General features: G+C 35.6%; 1 protein-coding gene and 1 pseudogene across 2 annotated transcripts in view; both read left to right on the top strand.

The window, feature by feature from the left end:
- Positions 1–19,560, top strand: part of DCDC1 (doublecortin domain containing 1) — a 490,317-nt gene that overhangs the window by 62,831 nt on the left and 407,926 nt on the right. For both annotated transcript variants that reach the window (XM_042959037.1, XM_042959036.1), the window contains one exon: positions 3,523–3,728. In XM_042959037.1, the coding sequence (XP_042814971.1) occupies positions 3,523–3,728 (206 nt within the window). The remainder of the gene's footprint in view (positions 1–3,522; positions 3,729–19,560) is intronic.
- On the top strand, positions 12,899–13,410 carry LOC102972078 (annotated as a pseudogene).

The raw sequence follows: 19,560 nt of genomic DNA, 5'->3' as shown, positions 1-19,560 counted from the left end.
ATGAATACATGAGTGAGTGTGCATAAGGAATCAGAGAGATGACAGACTGTTATGGGCTGGAGCACTAAAGGAAGATCTTAAACTGGATCTTGAGAAGGACTTGAGTCTGAATAGATGAAGAATGAACTTAAAAATGCCCTTGGTGTGGTGCTTGGGTGGCTCAGTCAGTTAAGTGTCTGACTCTTGAGTTCAGCTCAGGTCATGGTCTTGTGGTTCGTGAGTTCAAGCCCTTCACTGAGCTCTGTGTTGACAGTGCAGAGCCTGCTTGGGATTCTCTCTCTCTCTCTCTCTCTCTCTCTCTCTCTCTCTCTTCCTCTTCCTCTCTGCCCCTCCTCCACTCTTGCTTGTTTACTCTCTCTGTCAAAATAAATAAGCTTTTTTTTTTTTTTTTACTTGTGGCCTTGATGTAATTAAAAGACAATGAGCGGATTGGCTTAGGTAAAATAGTGCTTTAAGCCACGGTAAGATAAAACCTGAAAATTTGGATAGTGTCAGGTTGTCAGTAAACTCTTCTGTTAGACATAAGTTTAAAGGAAGGAGCATATTTCTTGCACAGGGTCTGACACATAGGAAGGTTTAATAAATATTTCCTCGTACCTGACAGACCGATTGGGTGACTGACTAGTGGAAAACTTCAAAAGCTAGCTCCAAGAAGTTTCTCTTCAGGCAATGATAAAATTGATGTTTTAGGAAAATTCATCTATAATTGGAGTATAGGATGTCAGATATAAAGAAGGAAAATAAAATATGGTTAAGAAGTTCTTGTAGATGATAGAAGACTGAGAGAGAAATGGACAAGTGGGTCTGGCTGGGAATAGAAAGGAATGATAGTTTTAAGAGTTACTGTGTGTATAAACACAATTTCTTTATCCATTCATCAGTTGATGGACATTTAGGCTCTTTCCACAATTTGGCTATTGTTGAAAGTGCTGCTATAAACGTTGGGGTACAAGTGCCCCTAGGCATCAGCACTCCTGTATCCCTTGGGTAAATTCCTAGCAGTGCTATTGCTGGGTCGTAGGGTAGATTTATTTTTACTTTTTTGAGGAAACTCCACACTGTTTTCCAGAGGGGCTGCACCAGTTTGCATTCCCACCAACAGTGCAAGAGGGTTCCTGTTTCTCCACATCCTCTCCAGCATCTATAGTCTCCTGATTTGTTCATTTTAGCCACTCTGACTGACATGAGGTGGTATCTCAGTGTGGTTTTGATTTGTATTTCCCTGATGAGGAGTGATGTTGAGCATCTTTTGATGTGCCTGTATATGTACAATGGAATACTACTTGGCAATGAGAAAAAATGAAATATGGCCTTTTGTAGCAAAGTGGATGGAACTGGAGAGTGTTATGCTAAGTGAAATAAGTCATACAGAGAAAGACAGATACCATATGTTTTCACTCTTATGTGGATCTTGAGAAACTTAACAGAAGACCATGGAGGAGGGGGAGGCGGAAAAAGTTAGAGAGGGAGGGAGGCAAACCATAAGAGACTCTTAAAAATTGAGAATAAACTGAGGGTTGTTGGGGGGTGGGAGGAAGGGGAAAGTGGGTGATGGGCATTGAGGAGGGCACCTGTTGGGGTGAGTACTGGGTGTTGTATGGAAACCAATTTGACAATAAATTTCATATTAAAAAAAAAGTTACCGTGAAGAAAGATAGCGAAGAGTTAGGTTTCTCTTCTTTGACAATGTCTCAGGTCAGGTTCCCTCAAAGCAGAGCCTGAGATGGAGATTTATGTACAAGGGACTTAGTGAGGGAATACTCTCAGGTGAACCCTATAAAAGAGTGAGGGAAGCAACTAGAGTAGAGAAAGAAGTTCAGCCATGCCCTGTGTTCAGCTGAAGGCTAGCCTCAATCTGGAGTGGGAAGCATAGCACAGAGTTGCCCCTCCTTAAGGCAAGGGGACTGGCCATATGTCCCCTAGTCAGTGGATGAACCTCATCCACACTGTAGTGAATATCAGTACTTCATTCCTTTAGTTGCTGAATAATATTCCATTGTATGTATATACTACATTTTATTTATCCATTCATCCATTGGTAGATATTTGGTTTACACCTTTTGGCTATTGTGAATAGTGTTGCTATGAACATGCATGTATATGTATTTATTTGAGTACCTGTTTTCAGTTCTTTGGGGCATATATGAACTCCTTAATGTCTAGCTTATTTTTCTAATTCTAATTCCTATCAATTTCAGATTATAATAATTTCTGTAAAATTATTTTTCCTCTTCTTAAAGGCTTACTCATATCTATAATCTTAGTTTATTCTGAAAGTTTTGCTCACATTTCTACCCACTGTGTATATATATATATATATGTGTGTGTGTGTGTGTGTGTGTGTGTGTGTGTGTGCGCGCACGCGCGCATGTATATGTGTATGAGAGAAAAAGAGAAACACAGTATTTTGTTGTTTTTTTAACATTTAATGTAAACATTCTGGGACTTGAAGGTCCCAGAACCAGTGGCTTGTGTTTCATATCAATACTTGCAGATTTTATGTAAAACACCATTTCTAGGTCAACGAGGCCATGGTTCTTTCAAGGTAAGTGCTAACAGACAAGAGTTGTTTAGAAATTTGGGAAAACAAGTCCAACTATTTTCAATTGTATGCAAATACAATTTTATTTCTCTCATTAGGACAAATAAAGAACAGATGAGGGAGGGATCATTGTAATTATAAAATCACATACATTTAATAACTTATATGAAAAGAAAATATCTAAAATAAATTGAATGTAACAAAAAATAACACAGGTGTAAATTATTTATTTATGAAATGAAACCTTTTGCAAAGGAGGCATGCTGAGAGCAACTTATCCTCACATTCTCAGAGTCATGCATAATCGTTTAGTTGCGCTCCCATTAATATGAGTGGGAGTTTTGAAACTTAAATTCCTAAACACATCTTTGAAAAGGAATAGGTCAAAGTAAACAGTTAATGCAGAGCTGGTTTTCATCATTAGTAAAATATTTTGAATCTCTCACCAATGATGTCCCAGAAGTCACCTTCTTTCTAGTCACAGGAGAAGAATTATGTATAAGGTTACTGTTTGGAGGTCATCATCTTTAAAAATCACATGGATAATAAATCATATTAAGGAGAAAATAAAGCATTTCCCAACCCTAAAGAACACAGAAGTTCAGGACCCATATTGCTTTATGGTAAACAAAGGACCTTGGAACTTTCAGTGGACCCTTTCAGCCCAGAGCCTCTGATCAGTGATAGAGGCATGCTAAGGTGAATTTTAATTAGGACTAAATTGTGGTATTATTCTTTCATACCCTGAACATCTGTTCCCTTCAGAAATGATGATTTATGCAGGCTATCAGAGCAGACAGCTTGCTACAGCTTATGTCACGGTTAGTGGGAAGCTGGTGGTAGCATTTCAGAAAACCAGTGTCTAAATGGAGACTGGCCTGTGTATATGATATAGGTAAGAGGGGGAGGGGAAACATGGTGTGTCCATTTCTACTTTTGCAGCCAAATATTGACTTGACTTAAAAAAAATTCTCTTCTAGACCATCTGTTGTTAATGAAGAAAGTAACTTGGACAATGAATGGCCTGATGTTTCCTACTGATGTCAAAAGACAGAAAACCAAGCCTGTTCTTTCTGTTAGAATGAAGAAACTCACTGAGAAGACCTCAATCCGAATTCTGTTCTTTAAGAATGGCCTGGGGCAAGATGGGCATGAGATCACAGTGGGAAAGGAAACAGTGAAAAAGGTAATTTTGTATTAAATATTAAAGTATAAATTAAATTTCAAAGTTTTCATGGCTTTTGAAATGTGTTGGTGTTTTCTTTTAAATATCAATATCAACTAATAAACTGAAATATTAAGAAGGTATTAATAGAATGCAAAAATTTAGCTGCTTAGAAGCATGCTTATTGTACTAACGTAAATTACCTTAGTAAAGCAACAAGATTTCTTTGGCTAACCTATACTTGGGCATTTACCTAGGCAAAAGTTATGTTTACACTTAGGGAAACACTCTAGTTGGTTACAATATTTTGTAGAATATTTAGATTGAAGCCAATCTAATGTAGCTTCAAATCTCAAATCTATTCCTTTTTGCTTAAAATAAGACCTAGAAGTACCCCCGGCTTCTTGAATGAGTAAGTAAAGTCCAATATAACTAAAATTCCATTTAAAAGTATCCATATGCATTTTTAAGCAAATCTAGGTGGGTCTAAGAAAAATCATGTAACAGTCCAGCAAACCTTCAGAAACAAATTTTGTCATATAAATGCATGTTTTTAAAAGGGTGCTTGTATTTCCCAGATCATCTTTGATCTGACAAAACTATGGAAGAACTAATGGGAGTTTGAAGAAAAAAAATTTTTTTACAGATAAGGATTTTTCAACCAATCTAAAGCATCCTTATAATAACAACTAAAATTTATTAAATATGTATTAGAGAGCTGGTGAAACATAACCAAACTGTCTAGGTTTTAATCCTGGCTCTGTCACTGAATCAATGACTTTGGACACCTTACCTTCTCTGAGCCTCAATTTCTTTATTTAAAAAATGGGGATAATAATAGCACCTACTTCAGAGAAGTAATATAAAGATTCAACATGATATTATGCATGGAGTGCAATGGCCCATACCCAGAAATTTCTCAATAAATATATGTTATTCTTATCTTTAGGACTCATATATATATATATATATATATATATATATATATATATATATACATCTAATTATTTCTCTTACTAATGGGAGGCATTTATTATGAAATCAAGATAGGTATAAATCATTTTGTTATACCTGAGTATTTTCAAAATGACTCTTGCTTGAAGTAGGTGAACAGTTGACTAGGTATTGGAAATTGTTCTTATTGAGGTATCTATTTCATCATCTTCTTATTTTACAACCACAATCCTGAGGATCTAGGAAACCAGGTTTTATTTCCTTCTTACTTTCAGATTTGGATTATGAGTAAAACAAGGGATATTACACACCAGAACAAATTGCTAAGGCAACTTGTACCATCTTCCCTGGAGATTTTGAAAACTAGAGAAGATGGACATATCTCTGGGATTGTTAAAATGCAGTCATTCTTGGGGATAGAAGCTAGATTAGACAGCTTCTTGAGTTCACTTCAGTTCAATCTTTGTAATTCTACACCTTGGTGGTAAAATGGGGGTAATAGTCACTCTTAAAGATTACATGTTCTTAGATGAAAGGTGAGTATAAATAAAAGTGTCACTGCTATTTTGCTTTTTGACTCTAGAGAGCAATTTATTTAAAACTGGATGATCAAGCAATTCTTTAGCTTATTTTTTAAGCTTTATTTAGTTTAAATTTTATAAATTGTAAGGAATTTTCACAATTTATAAAACTCAGGACATGATTCAGTAATAAGTGTGTTTGTAAATATTTGATTAAATATCACTTTTAATATAGCATAAGGAATATAGTCAATAATAATGTAATAACTTTGTGTGGTAACAGATGGAGATGACATTTATTATGGTGAGTACTACATAATGTATAGAACTGTCAAATCACCTGAAACTAATATAAACATTTTATGTCAACTATACTTCAAATAAAAAATACTAAATAAATAAATACTATTGATAAGAACAAGGTAAAGGATAGGCAGCAACAGAATCCCAGCCTTGAATATCAATAGAATTTTTTGGAGGGGAAAAATAAGACTAGCTAATTATTTTGTCAATAAAATTTAAATTTTGAAAGTTATATTGATAATCACAAGATAATGCCATACCAAGTCAATAATAGGAATAAAAAAGTGACATGGTCATAGGAGAAACCCAAATTATTTTCTCTTTTGTGATAAAATATTAGGAATGTCAGGGATTAGTAGCTATTTTTAGAATATTAAAAAGTAATAAAAAACTAGAATAGGGTCTAAAAGACTCTATATGGTAAAGGCTGTTACAGTGGGATAAAGAGAAAATTACTGAAGATGGTAGTAAAGTAAGATAGTTAAGTCATAAAAGTCTTCTCTGAGCTCAGAATGGAACCATGGGAAAATGACGATATTTAAATCTTAAGTGCAAAATCAGAAGGAAATCCACTTATGTATTTTAGGGGTTAAGTAATTAAGAAGTTTGAAATGAGGGCCAAAGTGATATATTTCTTCACTAAACTCTGGAATATTTGAGCTATGGCCCATCTCTTTGAAACTTGAATCAGACGATTTTAGAATTACTTGGTATGGTTTAATAATCACACAGAACTTGCTACTGTGAGGTATAGGTTAAATATATGTATCCAGGGGTTGAAAAAGGTATTAAGAAAAACTTGTGGGCACAAAATGCAAAGTTAATGGAAAATGAAAAATGTCTGTTCCAGATACATACCTTTTTTTTTTTTTGGCCAAATTAGTACTCTTTAATTTATTTTTTAAATTTTTATTTAATTTATTTTTTTAATTTACACCCAAGTTAGTCAGCATATAATGCAACAGTGATTTCAGGAGTAGATTCCTTAATGCCCCTTACCCATTTAGCCCATCCCCCTTCCCACAACCCCTCCAGTAACCCTCTGTTCTCCATACTTAAGAGTCTCTTATCTTTTGTCCTCCTTCCTGTTTTTATATTATTTTTGCTTCCCTTCTCTTATGTTCGTCTGTTTTGTATCTTAAAGTCCCATATGAGTGAAATCATATGATATTTGTCTTTCTCTGACTGACTAGTTTCGCTTAGCATAGTACTGTCTAGTTCCATCCACGTAGTTGCGAATGGCAAAATTTCATTCTTTTTGATTGCCAAGTAATACTCCATTGTGTGTGTGTGTGTGTGTGTGTGTATGTATATATATATATATATATATGTATATATATATATATATATGTATATATATATATACCACATCTTCTTTATCCATTCATCTATCGGTAGAAATTTGGGCTCTTTCCATAGTTTGGCTATTGTTGATAATGCTGCTGTAAACATTGGGGTGCATGTGCCCCTTTCAAACAGCACACATGTATCCCTTGGATAAATACCTAGTAGTGCAATTGCTGGTCATAGGGTAGTTCTATTTTTAATTTTTTGAGGAACCTCCATACTGTTTTCCAGAGTGACTGCACCAGTTTGCATTCCCACCAGCAGTGCAAAAGGGTTCCTCTTTCTCCACATCCTCACCAATATCTGTTGTTGCCTGAGTTGTTCATGTTAGCCATTCTGACAGGTATGAGGTGGTATCTCATTGTGGTTTTGATTTGTATTTCCTTGATGATGAGTGATGTTGAGCCTTTTTTCATGTGTCGGTTGGCCATCTGGATGTCTTCTTTGGAGAAGTGTCTATTCATGTCTTTTGCCCATTTCTTCACTGGATTGTTTGATTTTTGGGTGCTAAGTTTGATAAGTTCTTTATAGATTTTGGATACTAACCCTTTATCTGATATGTCGTTTGCAAATATCTTCTCCCATTCCATCAGTTGCCTTTTGGTTTTGCTGATTGTTTTCTTCATTGTGCAGAAGCTTTTTATTTTGATGAGGTCCCAATAGTTCATTTTTGCTTTTGTTTCCCTTGCCTCTGGAGAGGTGTTGAGTAAGAAGTTGCTGTGGCCAAGATCAAAGAGGTTTTTGCCTGCTTTCTCCTTGAGGATTTTGATGGCTTCCTATCTTACATTTAGGTCTTTCATCTATTTTGAGTTTATTTTTGTGTATGGTGCAAGAAAATAGCCCGGGTTTATTCTTCTGCATGTCGCTGTCCAGTTTTCCCAGCACCACTTGCTGAAGAGACTGTCTTTATTCCATTGGATATTCTTTCCTCCTTTGTCAAAGATTAGTTGGCCATACATTTCTGGGTCCATTTCTGGGTTCTGTATTCTGTTCCATTGATCTGAGTGTCTGTTTTTTTGCCAGTTCCATATTGTCTTGATGATTAAAGCTTTGTAATACAGCTTGAAGTCCTCAGATACGTAACTTTTTAAAGTTAACATTGTGGTGGATAAGTTTTATTTTCCCTCAGTTATCTCTTAGATTCATTGTCAGAGAAGTGGTATTAACTGTGTCAATTATTTTATTATCTAGGGTATCATTTCCTTTGAGAAATCTTTATAGATTTCAAATTTCTTTATATTTTTTATTCCCAGCTAATAGTGTTTTATTTGTTTTTTTGCTTGGTTTTCTATGTACTGTCATAAACGGTATGAGATTGCAATGGTGGAGAAGACAGTGAAAAAGATAATGAGTGAATGAAAGAATGAAAAAGTGTCCTAATCCCTCAGTCAGTCCAGTTTGAATTGATTGTTCTCTATAACCTATACCCTGGGATCTTTCTTCACCTTCAACCTGGGCATTATCTTTCCACCTCTCCTCTGTTGGATCCCTCTTTCCTACTTTTGCATCTTTCTCTACCTTCATTTAGTTTATTATATACATATTCCAGATGGAGACATCAGATACTTATGGCAGACACAGGGCCTGCAGTGTTTATCAAAGTGTGCTACACAGAACACCTGCATCTGAATTATCTAGACTATGTGTTAAAAATTCAAACTGGTGTCCCCCATTCCAAGCCTATTAAATCAGAATCTCTTGAGTGTGGGGTCTGGGAATCTGAATTTCAACAAATATCTCCAAATGATTCCTAACCCCACTAAGTTTGAGAACTCCTGTTCTAGTATTCTAAAACCTCAGACTTACCAATTAATGGAAATCTTAATAGATTCTCTGTTTGTTTTCCTATACTTCTCATGTGGTTTAAGAGAAGGAAAATAAGTTGTATGACAGAGAAAACAGGTTATGTGAAATTAGATCACTGGTTGCTGGATTAGAACTAGTGCAGGGAGTTAAGAAATCAGGAAGAGGAAAAATTCTGCAAGTTAGCAGGAAGGGAGTAGTGTGTGTGGCAACTCTGACTTAGAAAAAATTAGCATTCCCTTAACATTTGTATGTAAACATAATTCATTTTTGTGATTTCTCTTGTTACTACCAAAAAACGACATAAATATTGAGAGAATATTTCATAAATGACTATTAAGGTATAAATAAATAATGGACTTTATCAGATGCCCTTAAATCAGGAAAATCTAGACTTTTATGATGCTTACATGTGTTAATTGGAAAAATAACTCAGTAAGCCTAAACAAACAAACAAACAAAATAAGACTTTAAGAAAATGTTCCAGTTTAATGAACTTAATTGTATGATTTAATTGCAAAAATACAACATAATAGCATTATTATGGAATGTTCACACACAAATCAGTAACAGAGCAGAGATTTTTCCAATAGTGTGAGTAAAGGAATTTAGGGAACATTTTAAGAGATTTGTAAGGGAGCACCTGGAGTAACAAAATTTGATTAAGGATGCTTACCATGGATTCCGACAGGGGAAGTCATGCATAATTAGTTTATTGGAAATTCTTTAAAGAGCTTTTTATGATGGATGAGGAAAAGCCCGTTGATACTATTATTGTTTTAAAACTTAGTCTAGTGTTCATACTGGGTATTAATACTAGATTTCAAAATATGAAACAGAGTTTTTAAAATATGGAATTTGGTGCTATAGTTCATTTTGGAGGTGTGGATAGCCAATTTTGTTCTATTTGTTACCAATTTTTTGGTTATACAATTGGATTATTTTAGAATATTATAAATAATTATTTTGTAGTAATAATCTTTTTTTCTTGAATAAAATCGTAAGTGGGGTGATGGGATGTGAATTTCCTCAGCTAAAATAAAAGCAAAACAGAATTTTCAGTTTACAGATTTACTTTACAGATGATACTTAAGGACAGATAATCCTTAACATTATGCTTTAACTCCCCTAAACAGTTAAGACATAAACATAATATTAAATCTGAAAAGATGGGGCACCTGGCCGGCTCAGTCAGAAGAGCATGTGACTTATGATCTTGGGGTTGTTTGAACCCCACGTTGGGTGTAGAGCTTACTTCAATTAAAAAAAAACCTTTTTAAAAATCTGAAAAGGTAAAATTTATTTTTATTAATCTATTAAAATTACCTTATAGTTTTTATATTTACATTTTATATTTTAATACACTTTGTCAAGCACATATAACAGTAATGATTAAATCAGAGGATTTGTTAAATGAGTTTACATACAAAGATTTATTAGATTATCTTCTATACATATCTTCCCATTAAAGTACCTTTAGTGAACTTTATCTAATTTCTGGACATTAAGGTCACAGATTTTATGAGATAATCTAATTAAGCAACTCAGAAAACTGAGACTTAGAACAGTTGTCTGTCCTATCCAAAGTGGATCAACTGGAATAGCTAGGACTGGAGCCCATTTTCTGAGTTCTAGAACAGTATTTTTTTCATTATGGGGAAATGCCACAAATATTGTTTTTATTACATTTTAATTCCTGTGTGTCCTCACTTAAAGATGAGTTAACATAACAATGAAAATAACATGAAACATCTGTTTGTAATCATAACAGAATAACTAGTATCAGACTAGCCATCCCATTTTAAACAACTTGAATTGGAAAAAGTATATGAAACAATAATTTTTAGACATGAGATAATGAGGAGTCAAGATTGAGAGAAGAAAAATTGAAGTGAGTCCTACAATTGACCCCATCTTTATACCTGGAGGTAGTTTTTGGACCTGTGGTATAGGGAAAGATAATCCAAGAAAACACAGTATTCTCCCCAAGCTGAGGAGAAAGACAAGAAAGTTGTAAGAGGTAGAAATATCAGGAATTTTCCCTGAAATGCCATAAATGAGGGAGCTATTTAGGTAATAGTCCCTATGGGTCCCTTTGTGTCTTTGACTAGATATTAAGTTGTTTATGTACGAGGTGAACTCTACAAGGTTTGGCATAAACAACTAACTACCAGGGAAAAAACAACTAATGGGGATGTGAAAAGGAAATAACTATGGAAGTATGCACAGGGTGGGGATACAATTGTGTTTTGACCTGTCAGAGGAGAGAGATTTTGTTGAACATATGGAAAATTCACAAAGATCCCTGAAAAGGTAATCATTATCCAGGAGAAGAGTCAATCAATAGAAATAGACTCCCCAGAGTTAATAGTAAAGGACATCCCAAAAGCTAGTATAAATATGTCAAGGAATTAAAGAAAAATATGAATATAATATGAAGAGAAATGGAAACTAAAAATAGAATCAATGGAAGTTCTAGAATATCTTAAATGGAAAAAAAAATCCACTGGATGGGTTTTACACCAGATTAGACATTCGAGAAGAAAATATCAGTGAACTTCATGACAGTGTAATGGAAACTGTACTATAGAGAAGGAAAAGGAAAAGACTGAAAAAAGGACAGTGTCAGTAATTTGTGGGTTAATATCAAGCAGTCTTATAGATATATAATTGGAGCCTTAGAAAGACTGGGGGGAAGGAGAATATATTTGAAGAAATAATGGCCAGAATTTTTTCTGAGTTCCTGAAAAATGTCAAACACAGATCTAAGAAGCTCAATGAAAGCCCAGGAGATGCAAAGGAATTAGAATAGTCAAATTTAGAAGAATTATACTACTTGACTTTAGCATTTATTATAAAGTAATCAAGATATAATGATTTTGGCGGGGCATCTGGGTGGCTCAGTCGATTGAGTGTCTGACTTTGGCTTAGGTCATGATCTTGCAGTGTATGAGTTCAACCCCACATAGGGCTCTCTGCTGTCAAAGCAGAACCTGCTTCAGATCCTCTGTCCCCATCTCATTTTCCCTCCCCCACTTTTGCTCTCTCAAAACTAAATAAACATTGAAAAACAAAGATATAATGCTTTTGGATACAGATAAGGATACACATAAAAAGCAATGGAAGGAAACGGACCCACACATAGAGGCAAATTATTTTTGATAATTCATTGGGGAAAAGACAGTCTTTTTTTTTTTTGAAAAGACGTCTTTTTAACAAATATTGCTGAAAATTAGTTATCTGTGTTAAAAATTATCTTGATCCATACCTCATACTATCACAAAACTTAATTTAAATATTGATCAGAGATCTAATCATCAAAATTAAAACTAACAGTTCTAGGAGGAAATCCTTACAATTTGAGGGTAGGCAAAGACTTCTTAAATGGGACTAAAAACATATGAACTAAAAAATAAAAAAGATTAAATGTGCCTTATCCAAACAAACACACACAAAAAGAAAACTTCTCTTCAAAAGACAACATTAATAAAATGAAAAGTCTAGCCAGAGATTGGGAGAAAATAATCAGAAAACACACATCTGACAAAAACAGAACAAAATTTGTATTCATAATATATCAAGATCTCTGACAACTCAATAGAAGACCAACAACACAATTAAAAAAATACACTTTACTGAAAAAAAAGACCCATAGAAATCAACCATAAGAACATGAAAAGATGTTCAACAGTAGTCATCAAAGAAATACAAATTAAATGCAGAATTAGGTTCCACTATGCACACATTAGAATGGCTAAAATTTTAAAAAGACTGGTAATAATACTAAGTGTTGGTGAGTATGTGGAGTAACTGAAAGTCTCACATAATAGCAAATGAGAATGCAAAATGATATAGCCACTTTGCAAGCCAGTTTGGCAATTTCTCATAAAGTTAAACATATACTTACCACACAATCTAGCAATCCCCTTTCTAGGTATTTACCTAGTAGAAATAATGTTTATCAATGCAAAGACTTCTGGTGAATGTTCAGTGTAGCTTTATTCATAAAAGCCCCAACTAGAAACTATGGAGAAGTCCATCAACAAATGATTGGACAGTCTTTTGCCTGTTGGCTGGGACCTGTAGTACACCGCTTCAGGGAGGGGCTCCACTGCAGCCATAGGCTTGTTGCTTTTCTGGGCACCACTCCCCCCACCCCACTCTGCCTGCCTGACATGGTGTGCTATTGCACCAATTCCTCCCCGGCTCTTGTGCGCTGCTCTGAGCAGCATCACTCTTTAGATCAGAAAGCTGGTGGGCACTATGGAGAAGAAATAAAACAATAAAAAAATAGAGGAGGTGCTGGATGAGGGGGAAGAGAAATATGTGGTGGAAAAAGTTCTTGACGGTTGAATGACAAAGGGCGAAGTGGAGTATCTTCTAAAGTGGAAGGAGTTCTCAGATAACATGTGGGAGCCAGAAGAGAGCCTGGATTGCCCTGATCTCATTGCCAAGTTTCTACAGTCACAGAAAACAGCACTTGAGACGGATAAACCAGAGGGAGGCAAGCTCAAAGCTGACTCTGATTCTGAAGATAAGGGCGAGGAGAGCAAACCAAAGAAAGAGTCAGAAAAGCCACAGATTATTAGATCTACAGACTCGTGGAGAACTCATGTTCCTGATGAAATGGAAAAATGCTGCTGAGGCTGACCTAGTCCCTGCCAAGGAAGCCGATATCAAGTGCCCACCAGGTGGTCATATCCTTCAATGAGGAAAGGCTGATGTGGCATTCTTACCTCTCAGAGAACAATTACCAAAAAGATGACAAGAATTAACTCTCCTGAGTACTAGTGCTCCTGTCACGTCTGACTATGGGTTTCAAGTTAGAAGGGAAGGAGTTATACTTGTCTTGGCACCAGAGTTGGTTTGAGAAGATGTCCTTTGTGGAGTCAGTAGTACCATTTCTGTGCCCTACAGCAGCCCAAGTGCTTTAAAGCCTTTCCATGCTGTGTAGTTTGCACACCCATCCCAGGAAGAGAAAGGGGGAGAAATGTTGCAAGGCAGCCCATTATGTACTTTTCTGAGAAAGGCAAAGGGCCTTCCATGAAGGACAAAACTTACAGAGTGGGTGTGTGGGAGAGCAAAAGATACTGTAGATCTCCAAAGTACATCTATCTCCAGAATCCACAACCTTCTTCCCAATACTGTTAACTCTGCATTTTTACAGTGTAGCATGTGTATAGTTTTTGGCTGTTACTAGTGTATTATTTGGGGCTGTGACTAGTGTATTATTTGGGGTTGGGAAGGAACAGAGATGGGTAGGATTTTTTTTGTTAAAATTTGAGATCTGACTGGGGAAATGGTAAAACAATGAAAAGAATAAACCAGCAGTGATTTGGTTCTGTGTCCAGAATATTTTATCTTTTCAAAAATGTCATTGGCAACCTAAATGAGGACTATGAGAAACTGTTTAAAATCTGTGAATGCTGGAAATTTATAAGCCAAGGTATTCCCTTCTTGAGCTTAATGCTGTTCCCAACAAAGTACTAAACCAGTTAATAAATTACCAAAGCTGCCATTTGGGGAATGGAAATTGGTTGAGGAGGGAAAGTCTTATTGGAGCATATACATAGGCAGATCGTTCTGTCTTAGAGGTGCAAATTTTTGAAATTGATAAGAAACCCTTTCTTTTCCAATTATGAAATGTTAAACATCAGTTTGTCTATCCAAGCCACTGGCTGAAGAATTTGGAGAGGGGAAGACGGTGCTATAGAAGGTGGAAGAGTAGGGAAAGACAAGGGCCCATGCTCCAAGGTTGGAAACTTCTTGGGGCCTGTTATTTGAACTTTGACTTCTGAAATCAACAGGATTCAGTCACTGACAGTACAAGTTCATCAGATCACTTGAAGAATTGAATGGTTTCAAAAGCCCTGGTCTCAGGAGATTAAACTTTCATACTGCCCCTACAGCATCCGAAGTGCTTTAAAGCCTTTCCATGCTGTGTAGCTTGCACACCCATCCCAGGACGGGAAAGGGGGAGAAATGTTGCAAGGCAGCCTATTCTGTACTTTTATGAGAAAGGCAAAGGGCCTTCTATGAAGGATAAAACTTGCAGAATGAGAGCAAAAGATATTGTAGATCTCCAAAGTACATCTGTCTCCACAATCCACAACCTTCTTCCCAATAGTGTTAACTCTGCATTTTTACAGTGTAGCATGTACCAGGGGCAGTGGTTCACTTCGAAACACAAAACAAAACCAATTTTTTTATTCTAATAATTAATACAAAATGCTGTCTTCAATCATGAGATCCATCAGTTCTCCGCATCGCCTAGACCTGCATCTAGAACTCCACTGTGAAATCTTGGTTTTAAACTTTATTTATTTTGAAAGAAGATGTGTGTGTGCATGCGCACAGAGGAGGGGCAGAGAGAGAGGGAGAGAGAATCTCAAGCAGGCCTCACATTGTCAGCGCAGAGCCCAACCCAGGGCTCAAACCCATGAACCCGAAGGTTATGACCTGAACGGAAATCGGTCAGATGCCTAACTGACCAAGCCACCCAGGCATCCCAAGAATTTCCATTGTAAAATCTTTTTAGGCATGTGTTAAATTTCTGTGAAAACTTTAATATAACTTCATACCACATTGTCAGTTTTGTCTTAATAAAACTATAGAATTATAATTCTTAAAAAAACAAATAAAAAATAAATGAGTGCATGAAAAAATTGTGATATATCCATACCAAAGAATATTGTTCAGCAATAATAAGGAGCAAATATTGTGGTAAGTGAAAGAAGCCAGATACAAAATAATACTTGCTATATGATTTCATTTGTGTGAAATTGTAGAAAAAAAACCCCTATTCTCTACTGACAGACAGGGATCAGTGGTTTCCTGGGACAAAGGGTACTGAATTGTGATTGGGAAAAGTCATGAGGAATTTTGGAGAGTAAAGGAAGTATTCTATATTTTGATTGTAGTGGTGATATATTTTTTTCTACCTGCATTGAACTGTACGCTTAAAATAGGTACAATTTATTTCATGTAAATTACATGCCAAAATAGTATATTTAAAAGGCAAATAACAAGGGTGCCCGACTGGCTATGTATTATGCATCAAAATAGTAGATTTAGGGGCACCTGGGTGACTCAGGTCATGATCTCATGGTTCATGGGTTCGAGCCCCTGCATCGGGTTCTGTGCCGACAGTTCAGAGCCTGACGCCTGCTTCGTATTGTGACTCCTTCTCTCTCTGCCCCTCCCCACCTGTGTTCTGTCTCTCTCTCTCAATTTTAAATGATAAGCTTTAAAAAAAATAGTAGATTTAAAAAGCAAATAACAAGAGCCTGGCTGGCTCAGTCAGTGGACCAGGTGACTCTTGATCTTGGTGTTGTAAGTTTGAGCCCCATGTTGGGTGTAGAGATTGTTTAAAAATAAAAAAAACATCTTTAGGGGCACCTGGATGGCTCAGTTGGTTAAGCGTCCAACTTTGGCTCAGATGGTGATCTCACAGTTTATGAGTTCGAACCCCATGTGGGTCTCTGTCTCTCAAAAATAATAAACATTAAAAAATTTAATAAAAAAATTTAAAAAATCTTTAAAAATGATAGTAAATAAATAAAAAACAGGTAACGGTATGCTTAGCATTATAAACATTTTAATGTAATCTGGGCTATTTAATTATTTTAAGAAGAGATTAAGGATAGAATATCTAAAGAGTATATATTAAAAGATTACTTGGAAAATCTCCTCTCGTTATCTATTTCTCATTCACATTTTAATAATAAAATGCCAGAACACCTACATTTCAAATTCACCAGAAATAATTGCTTTTACAAATCATAGTGATGTTCATTACTAGTAAGAGCACATAGTTAGATTTGTCATGCATTCTATCACCCACTCTTATGAGAATAAGACAAATAACAAACCAGTAAATTTATTTCCAGAATTTATTCAGAAAATTACCTTTAAGCTATTTAGTAAGATGGTTACAAATTCAGCCCAATCTCCTGGCATCTTCAGGTTGAAATAATGATCATATATTTTATTCTAAATCATTATAAAATGTTGGTCTTAGCAGAGAGTTATGCTAAGTACATTTTATTACATTTTAATTCTTTGAAAATTCACAATGTATTTGGCAGTCTTTCAGTTACCAAAAAAAAAAAAAAAATCTGTTTTTACAGATTCCCTTTCTCAAAATATTCATGATAAATTGTATTCTCTTCTACTGAACAAGTATAATTAATTGCCAAAGGTGAAATACTTTTAGTAATTCAATGAATTATATTCATAATTATCCATTATTTTCACAGTTTTCAGCTTGCTAAATTTCTTTTAAAATTCTTCTCTGGGTTCTTAATTAAATGATTTGCTTTTTAGCTTTATATAGTGAGCACTGTTGTAATCTATTTGCTATACAAATACTGAGTTAGCTGAAACAATGTTCCTCATTTGAGGAACCTGGGCCAAAAATTTTTTTTATCTATTATTTAGGCTGGCTTTAGCTGCAAATAACAGAGAATCCTAATTTAAACAGACTAAAGCAAAAAACAAATCAAAAAATCAAGAGTTAGGGCAGTTTCAAGGGTAGCATGATAGGATTCCAGTTAAATTATTTTTAATTTTCTGGATTTTATGCTCTTTCTGGATTTTCTGCCAGTGGCAGAAAAGGACTATCTCTTCCCTATGAATGATGAAGCCTTTCCCAGAAGTGCTTCCTTATTTCTCATTGGCAGAACTAGAATGGCAATACTCCTAAACTGACAGGAGACATGGGACTGCCATGATTGACCTAGGTCGATCAAGATAAGTGTAGCCTTCTTTGAGTCCAAAGGGGTAAAAATGAACCTCCAAATAAAATCAGGACACTGAGGATGGGACAACTAACAGAATTTGTACAAATGTGAAGACATTTTCTTATTTATTTCCTAAGGTCAGTATAAGGTTTGTGCTCTGGTAGTAAAAAGAAATGGAATTATTTGGGAATTTCCTTTTCTAGAATTACACATTCTTTAATTATAGCATAATTTGGCAGAAATTTTATTTGCTAAATTTAACAGACTGTTAACAATATAAAATTCATGATGAAATGAGTGTAAATTAGACATAATGTGTATTAACTTCCATTAATTTGTTAATTCACAATATTTTTATGACTACTAATGAAGGCCAAGCACCTGGATCTAATGGTGAGTAAAACCAGCCATAGGTATGTTCTCATGGAGCTTTTATTTATTTTAATGTTTATTTATTTGGACAAAAAGAGAGCACGTGTGTGAGTGGGAAAGAGACTGAAAGAGAATCCCAAGCAGGCTCCACTCTGAGTGTGGAGCTGACCCAGGGCTCGATCTGATGACCATTAGATCATGACCTGAGCCAATATCAAGGGTCGGATGCTTAAACTGACTGAGCCACCCAGTTGCCTCCTCATATAGCTTGTAGTATAGTGGTGGCAAAAGCCATTTGTATAAACGTCACATTATTACTTTATTTTTTATAAAGATTTTAGTTTTAAGTAATCTCTACATCCAATGTGGGGCTCAAACTTAAAATCGCAAGATCAAGAGTCACATGGTCTACTGACTGAGCCAGCCAGGCACCCCTAAAAGCCTCATTACTGAATATGGAGTAGGTGGCATAAGGAAGTCATCTGAGAAGAGATAAGCAGAATTTATCTGGGTACATACAGAGGATATTGAGTATGGTAACCTTTTCAAGCAGAGAGCACAGTATATCAAAAGACTATTGTAGGGTGAGCAGGATGAATCCCATAAATTAAAAGTTTAACATATGACCTGTCCTTGCAGGAAAGGTTACAGATTTTTCCCTCAAAGAACAGTGAGAATTCATGTAAGTGGTTTTAGTTAGGAGCAGAAAAGAAGGTAACCAGATTTACATTTTTTAATAAATTACTTTGGTGTTGTGGAAAACAGATTGGGTGGGCTAGGTAGATGCAGGGCAACTATTAGCTAACTATACTGCTAGAGTCCTGGTGACAGGAAATAGATGGAAAATATCATCATAGATGGAAATAGATGGAAAATATCTATATTGTCAGGAAATAGATGGAAAATAAAACATTGGGGCATTGGTTAGATTGCCTGAAAAGCTAATTTCGAGTGAGGCAGGAAGAAGGCTAGGACTGATCTTGAAGAACTGCAGTGAATGAATAGAGGAGGATGAACCTATGAAGAAGAAGAAAAAGGAGGACAAAACTTAGTAGATTATCATATTTCAGAATTCAAAGGTAAAAAGAGTTGAGAGAAAGAGGAAACAGTCAAACACTATTGAAAAATAAAAATAAATGACAATTAAGAAAATGTTCTTTGGATTTGTCAACATGGTAGTCATTGGTAATCTTTGTGAGAGTGATTTCAGTAAAATAACACAGACAGTCAGACTGTAGTGGCCTCAGAACGAGTGGGAAAAAGGAAATGGAAACAGAAGCTTGCGCAAATCTTTTAGAGACTTACCTGTGAAAGGAAGGAGTAGCTGGTGGGAGATGTGGGGGTAAGGGAGGATTTAACTTCTAAGATAGGAAAGCCTTGATCATGTTTAAGTACCAGTAGGAAAAATCTCATTGAGAAGGAATAGTTGAATACATATGAAAGAGAAGAAATGATAGGTAATATATACTGCTTTAAAAGTTGAGAGCAAACATAACTAAAAGCATAGGTGGAATATTGGTGTTAGATAGGAACAGGGACTCTTACAACTAGTGGGAAAAGGAGGGGATATGTGTAAAATAGGTAAGCTTTTAGTTTTATTTATTATTTAAAAAAAAATTTTTTTTTCACGTTTATTTATTTTTGAGACAGAGAGAACAGAGCATGAACGGGGGAGGGTCAGAGAGAGGGAGACACAGAATCTGAAACAGGCTCCAGGCTCTGAGCTGTCAGCACAGAGCCCGACGCGGGGCTCAAACTCACAGACTGAGAGATCATGACCTGAGCCAAAGTCGGACACTTAACCGACTGAGC

This window comes from Panthera tigris, chromosome D1, assembly GCF_018350195.1.
Source record: "Panthera tigris isolate Pti1 chromosome D1, P.tigris_Pti1_mat1.1, whole genome shotgun sequence".
Taxonomy (NCBI): Eukaryota; Metazoa; Chordata; class Mammalia; order Carnivora; family Felidae; genus Panthera; species Panthera tigris.
The sequence above is the reverse complement of the archived record's forward strand: the minus strand, read 5'-3'. Positions and strand labels throughout refer to the sequence as shown.